Consider the following 9,818-nt stretch of genomic DNA (forward strand, 5'->3'; position numbering starts at 1 on the left):
TACATGTAGACAACTGTTGGATATGATTAATCGGTTAGAAGCGTCTGTGCAGGACCAGGCATATATAGGCAATAGTCATGATGATTTTGTGAAGATTGTGCATGATGAGATGAGTGAGAGATTAGCAAGGAAACGTGATGTTTTCAAGCAGGTTTTAGAAAGGGATACGCTACTACAGACCATATATTTGTACTCAACAGCCTAATAGATCTACTGAAGTCAACAAAGACCAAATGATACTCTGCATACATTGACTTTCATAAGGCTTCGACAATGGATCGAGAAATTGGACTGTGGCAGAAACTTCTCTCATATGGAATAAATGGAAAATTATGTTCAGTAATATTCAACATGTCTGACAATATCAAATCTTGTATCAAATATAACAATGAAATCGCAGGATTCTTCCGCTGTGAAAAGGTGTCCGGCAAGAGAACATCTATCACCACTATTATTTTCTCTAATTTTAAACCACATCGAAATCCATATAAATTATTATCATTGTAAAGGAGTTACAGTGGAAGCAATTCCATACAATATGAAGATAATGCTGTTACTATACGCTGAGGACACAGTTCTGTTAGCTGACAACCGGGAACAACTACAACACTGCCTGGAGTTTTTCCACAGATATTGGAAGTTAACAGTAAACGTACTCAAAACCAATGTGGTCATCTTTGGAACGGGACCAGCAAAGAAAAGCAAAACATAAGTTTACCGTTGACGATTATGTCTACCTGGAATACAGTTTCACCAAAATCGTAAATTCACAAAAGCTATTTGGGCACTTCACTATCAAGCATTAAAAGCAGTGCCTGTTATCCTCTCAAATGCTAGAAATGTTTTGACTGCACGGTCCTACCAATCATGTTATATGGTTACGAGGTGGGGGATATTCAAATATAAACATTTAAGAATATGTTCACAGGTTATTCATGTAATCTTTCCTGAAACTACGCAAGAGTACACCAATCTACATGCCCTATGGAGAGACTGGACGCCTTTCTATCTCTGTATTAATATTAAATAGCGAATAATTTGATATTGGTCTAAACTTGCTACTAATGTACATCGAAGTAAAATGTCAGTTATAATTCACAATGTTTTATCACAAATGCTAGAATATGATATGGGTGCTTCACCATGGCTTGCTAATGTTAAATGTATATTAGACGAATGCGGTTTGTCATTCGTGTTTATTTATCCTTATATGTACGACCGACAATGACTTATCCTCTGGCACTGGTTCAGCCTGATGTATCGCTCGACAACTCCTCCGACAAGATCACTCCCTCTGTCTATAGAGCACCAACACACTCTGACCAGTATATTCACTATCTATCCAAACACCATCCACAAATAAAACGAGCCATAGTTTCGACCAGACGCGCCAAGGCAATCTGCCACCCAGCCCAACTCCAAGATGAAGTAGACCACCTCAAAACAACCTTCATCACCCTCAACTTGTAGAACAGACCATAGTCACCAACCTCCACCAACGAAATGACCGTCCTCCTAAACCCGAACCAGCTCCCATCAGAATCAATATTCACTACCAAACTCAGATTAGCCATCACATCAGCTGACTTCTTCGAAAAACTGCCAGTGTTGATGTGACATTTTACTCTGACAAAAGCTTGAAAACTATGCTGAGAGCAAACGGCAGAGGCGGCAGCAACCAGGCTAAACCCAATCCCAAAAGATGCGTCTACAGAATTAGTTGTGATTGTGGAAGCAGCTATATTACAGAAACTTGTCGGCCCTTCAACATAAGACTAAAAGAATATAAAACTTCTTAAATCTTAAATCTGCCCTCTCATATGTTTGTTTACAGAGAAAAAGTCCGGTCACGTGATATGCAAATTAGCCTGTGGAAGTGATGTTATGCTAAGTCATCACTGCGCCGAAGTGTGATTCAGATAAACAAGCAACTTCCGTAGCCTGCGCTGCAGACAGAATTACCTGACAGGTGTGATTGGATTATTATTATTTTTTGTTTGTTTGTTTGTTTGTTGAGGAGTGTTGTGTTTTTAATAGACATCCATCAAGTACTTAAAACGAACCATGATTTTCAATATTTAGTGCCGGTATTTTGGCAAAATGACCTGTGCTGAATGTGTGCAGGGATATTTTCAAGTAGGTGCGGAACATTTGGTGCGGAACTGGGGTTTGTGTGTTCAACTTCCTGTATTCGAAAAAGGAATTGGTTAACCTGGTCAAAATTTGTGTTTTTGTATATATGTATATAGCACCGCCCGTACGTCCGTATGTACGTCCTGATTCTTGTTAACACGATATCTCATGAACTGTTGTACCCAATGTCTTCAAATTTGGTGACAACCTACATTGGATGATTACGCCGACTCCAGTCACTGAAAGGTTGTATTGTCTTTGAAGATTTAGACATTATTCACAGTCACCTGTTTTGAATATAATACATGGTTAAGACATTGAAAAACTCGAAATTGTAGCCTTCGAACTGAAGAATGTAGTGCCATTTCTTACAAATTTGATGTCAGGAATTAACATAACGGGTATCAGGTAGGGTAGAGTAGGGTAATAGGGGGTGGGGTACCCGGGTAGAAAATTTAGACCTGTCCCACCCCTAATACACACTGATACTGACAGTGGATATGTGCATTCAAATCTACTATATTCCTGAAATATCTCCAGAGTTTCTGAGAAGTGACCATGACTAAAAACTACATCATACAAAAGATAATCTACTGTAGACCAATAGATAAAAGATAGTAAATATGTTATTTTGCATGCTTCTTTAGCGGCGGGGGACATTGCCATGTTAAGGCAAACACATATGGTACTGGCTGTTAAAGGCCTGGATATGTTTAAGACAGTATAACGTTATTATGGAAGTCTGAGGGGAAACATTGGATTTTGTGTAACCTAAAACAACGTACCAGTTATAATCTTGAGATAAACACTACCTTCACTGGCTCCAATTCCAAATATCATCTCAAATGTTTAGCTTTTGATTGTGCTCGCAAAACGCCATCCTTGCATCCATAGCGACTTTGTCGTGTTTTGAGCATACAGTGTGCCATGTTCAATGTTGTCTGAACAATATTATTTCTTCTCGCTGTGCTGCGTTTTGATAGAGTGAATTTAGTTTAGTTTTACGCCGCTTTGAGCAATATCACAGCTATATCACAGCGGGAGACACCAGAAATGAGCTTCACTCATTGTACCCATGTGGGGAATCGAACCCAGGTCTTCCGCGTGGTGAACGAACGCTTTAACCACTACGCTACGTTTTGATAGATACCATTGATAGTCTACGTGTCTACATATATAAAAAGGGAAGGGTCCTTTAATGCCAAAGTCAACATCTATAAAGGCTCTCTCTTTAAGTGTATTACTCATATAGGTGCCATTAAAACAATACATACATTAGCTATAACGTATTGCGAATTATGCGTATAGTGGTATAATTGAATTTATCTGATAAAACATAATTTTATTTCACACTGTACTGGAAATATATAATGAAAAGCGGAATAACTTCCTGTCTGCTTAAACGACAATGTTTTTAGGGTAAGACTGTTAAACCAAAAATAGGCAAGCAAATACGTGCTGAGAAAAGCACAGAGAGAGAGAGAGAGAGAGAGAGAGAGAGAGAGAGAGAGAGAGAGAGAGAGAGAGAGAGAGAGAGAGAGAGGGAGAGGAGAGAGAGAGAGAGATACACACACGATAAAACAACAATCAGAAAAAATTAACAATTTTGAAAAATCTTTATTTGTAAATATTGAAAACATCTTCTTCATAAGCACATGTAGCGAAGCGACAATAATACTAGCTCATGAGGAACACAAAATCATGAAAATATTGACTCATCTTTCTCTTAACTGACTGACTGACTGAGTTTGGTTTTACGCCGCTCTTAGCAATATTCCAGCAACATCACGGCGGGGGACACCAGAAATGGGCTTCACACAATGTACCCATGTGGGGATTCGAACCCGGGTCTTCGGCGTGAGGAGCCAACGCTTTAACCACTAGGCCACCCCACCACCCCACCACCCCACCACCCCACCGCCCCACCGCCCCTCTTTCTCTTAAGAACACACAGCACTATATATATGTCAGGGACACAAAAGCTTGAAAGCAACCTTTTCCATACCTAATTGCAGTACAGTGGGTACTTTTCACAAACGGACGTGAATTGTTTGCAATGACAGGATCAATACGGTGACGTCCAGGTTAGATGTAGGAATCATTCAACGATTTGTGTAAAACGTTTCTTTATGATGTCACTGAACTAGTTTTCTGTGACGGGCCTCGTGTCAACCCATTTCTTGACTTTTGGGTTAGAAGCTACACTTTCCCGGCATTTCTTGACCTGCGGGAACTTGTCAAAGTCCACCATTGCTTGGATCTTGTCGCAGATGTCAAACACAGTGACGTCAGCAAGGGTAATCTGAAAACAGATGACATTTATACTGCTGGGCCCACTTGCACTAACAGATCTCAGCACTAAATCTCCATTACTTTAACACGGACAGGTTGTAGCTCTAACGTAGCTTTGTGCAACGGGTCCCTAGTCTGCTCGATCTATTCGGTGGTTTCACATTACTTTAAGACCAGCTGTGCGCATGCGCAGAGCGTGTAAAAATATCCACTGGCCTAGTTCCGGTTTGGTCGTAAACACACTCTAAAGAAAAGCTGTTATGAATAGTTTTTTACGTGTGACAACGGTTAATGCGCACAGCGAGTCAAAGATTATAAAATACACAATGCCATTTAGAATTAATGTCAAAGATAAATGTGAAAGCACCGAATTCTCACAAAGAATGGTTACCACCATTTTCTCAAGGTAAGTGGGCTTTTTAGCAATGCTACATCCCATACACTAAGAACGGGTCCATTGACTACTTGAAATATTCTCACAAAGAATGGTTACAACTATTTTCTCAAGGTAAGCTGGCTTTTTAGCAATGCTACGTCCCATACACTAACAACGGGTCCATTGACTTCTTGAAATATTCTCACAAAGAATGGTTACAACTATTTTCTTTTCGTTATGAAATCACACAGACCTACATTTCCGTGATTTCGGTGAAATGTTTGTATCTGAATTATTTGTGTTCGGAGTAGGATTGTGGATTTCATCAGCTGACGATGAATGAAACTTACATGGTGATATTTTCATGATCACTGGACAGGTGATTTTCATAGCTGTGATTCTCTTTCATATGTTTCTGATAGTGACAACAGCGACTGATAGATAATCGGTATACGATTGTTATGAACACTGTGATTGTGATGCCTATAATAATATTGTGATCTTTTTCACATTTCATGAAGACAATTCCTGAGAGGGCACGTATGTCCCAGAAATTTTAAAGTAAATTTAGCTCTACCAAGCTTTTAATCGTAGTATGTTTGTTGTATGCGATGGCAAAATTTAGTACAATCGCCAGCGGCTGAAGGAATGGTGTAAATCCAAGGGTCCATGCAGGTAACACAAGTACTGTCCCCGTGGTCCCTAGTATGGTGATCTACCTTCAGTTGTTGGCGATACTCAGGCAGTTTTTATATTTCCTAATTTGAAATCCAATTTTAGGGGTAGATGCTAATTTTAATTCTTGATGCTGTGATATTCCAGTTGGTCTTACTGTACTTCGTCGACATCTATTTTTTTTATAATATAAATTATAAATAACAATACGATAAGAACAGAATCGGTTCTATTTGTAACAGTTATACAGTAAACTACGGTTATATCGAACTACAACGGGCCACTAATTTTAATTCGTTATAACTGTCGTTCGTTACACGACAGCTAAAACAGCAGGTCCTTGTATCTGTCAGTTCGTTACAAGCAAGTTCGCTATACACGGAGTTTAATGTTTGTATGTGGAGAGGAAGATTCATGTGGGTTTTGAAGAAGGACAATTTGACATGTGGTTACCGATTTGCCGACGAAGAATCCTGTACTGCCGTTTTTCACCAGAAGCTTTTCCAGCATCCCCAAATACAGCGGCAGCTTTTCTTCTTTGTTCTCCGTCTTGAACTGCGCCTGTTCAGATCCAACACAAATTCCTTAAGGTGAGAATGGTTTCTAACCCCCAACTCCCGACACATTTTACTCGGAGGAAGTATATATTGTCCTCGCTCGTTCCCCCTAGACCCGTGAAGATCCGGGTATGAAATCGATCTTCAGTAACCCATGCTTATCGTAAGAGGCGACTAACGGGAACAGGTTGTCAGGCTTGCTGACTTGGTTGACTCATTTCATCGTATCCCAATTGCGTAGATCGATGCTCATGCTGTTGATCACTGGATTGTCTGGTCAAGACTCGATTATTTAGAGACCGTCGCCGTATAGCTGGAATATTGCTGAGTGCGGCGTAAAACTAAACTCACTCACTCATTGTGTCCCCCTAGAAGACAAGAACCAGACAGGGTAACAACAAGTAGCATGTCGTAACGTGTTTGTTACGTCGCCACGGTCACCACGTATAGGATGCTGACGAGTCAAGGCACTGTAGCTTACCTTCCTTGCTTCATCCTTCTCAAAAAAGGCTTTGATCATGGCATTTATAATGTCCTGGACTACACCCAGGACCTGGTCCACTTCAAGGGCTTGGATGTCTCCCGAACCATAGAAATCTACAACACAACACTCACAGTTAGAACAGCAATAACCAGTTCTCTATTAAAAAACTGCAACGATCATTGATACGCTAAAACGAGGCAAAGTGCGGCGTTAAATAACAAACATCTATTGCAGAAAGAATGAGTTTGAATCCCTACTGAATCTTCTTGCGAGGAATCTGGCAATGGCGCTGCTCTGTCCGTATGCCGCCCCGTCCACTTCCAGAACAGGCATCTGTCCGAGCAGAACGTCTGCAACATAAGAGAACAGACATTATCGATTTTTTAAAGAGGCTTAATATTTCAATTTCAGAAGCTTTCACGTACAAAGTGATGAAGGGCTACTTCTGCGCGCTGAGGTTGTGTTGACAAATTCAAGGAGAGTAATAAGGTCAAAAATGGAATTCGAACTGACGATCAGCGGATCCTGCTCTGGTGGGTGCCTTACACCATTGGCCACCCTATATTTAGCTGGGATTTTCTGGCCTCCAATATACAAAAGTAACTGTTTAGAATATAGAACAAGGACTTAATCAACGAAGAATGTCTATTTTAACTATTGTATATGAAATAGATATTCAAAGAAACCTTTTTTGAGCTATATGAAAGGGTTAAACACATGTATATCTGAACGTGATTCAAAATCTTAATTCAAGGAGGAAGGAAAAGTATCTTTTAATAGTTCTTACTCAAAATCCTTATTTTCACATTGCTTAGTTAAACCGATTCATGCTGAGAGTTTTCAGCAACCCATGCTTGTCGTTTTGGGTGTCGTTGCGTAGACCAATGCTCATGATATCAATCACTGGACCAACCATTACAGACAACCGATTGAAGGATATTGCTTACCAAACTTGGCACAACGAAATCAACAGCTCCACTTTTCTCAGCCATTATTCACATAAGTATGAATATGTTTACATATGAACTTCGCCTTGAGCCCTACATAACAGAACTAAAAAAATATAAACACCGTGCACTTATCAGGTTTCGTATTCCGAATAACAGCTTCACTTTAAAGTGAACATGTACAGGCTTAATGAGGATGCACCTATTTCAAACTGCTTGTGTTCACTCAGTGATGCCGCAGAAAAAGAAACTGAAAATCATGTATTCTTGCGATGTGACAAATATCAGCAGCACAGAGACAACTATTTTGAACAACTCCAATGTCTACCTACAAAGGCCCACTAACTATGACGTCATTTTTGCAATCCCAAAACCCTCAAGTTATATACGGCACAACACTATTTTCACATTATGTTTTTAAAGTAAGATCCCTAATACAAATTATGACCACAGTTTCATGAAACTGCCAAATTCTGTGACTGTATTATAGGCCATGAGGCCGATATTTCGAAATAAAGTTTTTTTTCTGTCTGTCTGTCCGTCAATTGTGGCTGGGTGAGGCGTAAAATATACAACAGAAACGAATCTCGCTTAACAGGAAGCGACATAAAATACTTGCAAATATTGAGTCAATGAGTGCACCGTTGACCTTGATCAGTGCAAAGTCCACTGACAGTTACATTGATCTTCTAGATAGAAAGATATTGCATCAGAAAGAATAACTTAAAGAGATCTGTGAGTGACGTCACTTTATATCTTGAGCGTCAGTAATTGTCCGTGCCAATTACATTAAAAACATTTAAATTCTTTTGTTCTACTTGAGATACACGTGACCCTGTATTATAGCCTTTTTTCTGCCCAGGTCAGTTTGGTGGTGTTCTTGTTAATGAAAAAATACCAAAAAGGTTCCTTTATAAAATCCTCCCAGCAAATGAGCTCGGAAAACATTAAAAGCATGTCGCAACCTTACACTCTGCGCCCTGGCCCAGTTAAAAGGATGCAACCCAACACCTTGACTCGTGGCAGTTGGGATCGTTGTCAGGTATACCCCCCTACATTCCGAGTTCATACGTGCCGACAACCACCCAACGGCCGAAATGCATCTCCTGACAACCTGTGTTTCCAGTAATACAGATAGATATTCTAGTAATTGCTTACTCGGTTTCTCGGCTGGCCATGTTTCCTGTGTGAACCGCTCGTCCGTGTACTCTTGTCCAGCTAGGGCAAACAGAATGCGAGACACCTCGCCGAACCCTCGGGCGTTGAAAGATTTAAACTTGTAGGTAGGCATGTCTGTTCGGTGGATTGCGTCCGTCCCTCGTCAGAATTTCGAAGTCGACTGGTAAGGGTTAAAGTTCCTACAGCAGCGAGATATCAAATCTGCTGATTCATAGGAACATTCTCCAAGGACGCTGTTGTCGTTGTCACGTGACTTCTAACGCACGCGTTGATTGGTTAAGAATACATGTAAACACTTTTTCTTGGTCAATAGCAACGCTTCTATAAAGAAGATTGATTTTAGTGTTTCCAAAGGCACAGGGTATGAATGTGTTCATTCTGATATAATTGAAGATAACACAAATGTGTTGAGACGAGTTAATGCATGCAACATATTACTCCTGCTCAGAGCTAGGCTATTATAAAATATGTGCAGCTGATAGTACGTGCAGCCCTTGCCTTGGTCTGGGTGGGCGTTATCGCATATCGCACACTTCAGGTATGTGTGTACTCGGGTCGAGATTAGGTGACACTATAGCTAGACAAGCAGGTAGTCACCGAAATGCAGTAGATGGCATTCAGTGAAATTGTACACGTTTTACTCCTACAATAAGTGCAGCAGTCACATACATACAGGCAGACAGACAGACAGACATTTAATATACATTCATCGAGTAATTATAACGGACCAAAATGTTCAATATTTAGTACTGGATTTTTGACAAAATGACTTGAGCTGAATGTGTGCAGAGATATTTTCAAGTAGGTGACATTTGGTGCGGAACTGGAGTTTGTGTGTTCAACTTCCTGTATTCGAAAAAGGAATTTGTTAACCTGGCCAAAATTTGTGATTTTGTTCTCTTCTCCCCCCCCCCCCCAACGCGGAACGGGGGACTATGTATTTAGCAGCATCCGTACGTCCTGATTCTTGTTAACGGGATATTAGTATCTCATGAACTGTTTTACCCAATGTCTTCAAATTTGGTGACAACCTACATTGGATGATTGCGCAGACACCAGTCACTTAAATGTTGTATTGTCTTTGAAGATTTAGACATTATTTACAGACACCTGTTTTGAATATAATACATGGTTAAGACATTGAAAAACTCGAAATTTTAGCCTTCGAGCTGAAG

The 9,818-nt window shown here is 40.2% G+C and overlaps 1 protein-coding gene across 1 annotated transcript; it reads right to left on the minus strand.

Moving 5' to 3' along the window:
• Window positions 1-3,730: 3,730 nt before the first annotated feature.
• On the minus strand, window positions 3,731-8,876 carry LOC124283245 (probable glutathione S-transferase 5). The gene is made up of 5 exons (XM_046719275.1): window positions 8,623-8,876; window positions 6,775-6,867; window positions 6,515-6,630; window positions 5,930-6,037; window positions 3,731-4,435 (listed from the first exon to the last, which is right to left on the minus strand). The coding sequence occupies exons 1-5, from the start codon at window positions 8,753-8,755 to the stop codon at window positions 4,277-4,279; spliced, it is 609 nt and encodes a 202-aa protein (XP_046575231.1). The 5' UTR covers window positions 8,756-8,876; the 3' UTR covers window positions 3,731-4,276.
• Window positions 8,877-9,818: the final 942 nt, after the last annotated feature.

This window comes from Haliotis rubra, unplaced genomic scaffold, assembly GCF_003918875.1.
Source record: "Haliotis rubra isolate DU_JTF1 unplaced genomic scaffold, ASM391887v1 Scf311, whole genome shotgun sequence".
Lineage (NCBI taxonomy): Eukaryota > Metazoa > Mollusca > Gastropoda > Lepetellida > Haliotidae > Haliotis > Haliotis rubra.

Bases quoted from the DNA above. Each gene is read 5' to 3' on its own strand.
- LOC124283245 (XM_046719275.1), bottom strand. From the start codon at position 8,755: ATGCCTACCTACAAGTTTAAATCTTTCAACGCCCGAGGGTTCGGCGAG. The intron at 6,631-6,774 runs GTAGGGATTCAA...GTTGTGTTGTAG, and splicing joins ATTCCTCGCAAGAAGATTCA to ATTTCTATGGTTCGGGAGAC. The intron at 4,436-5,929 runs GTAACCACATGT...ATCTGTTTTCAG, and splicing joins GATTCTTCGTCGGCAAATCG to ATTACCCTTGCTGACGTCAC.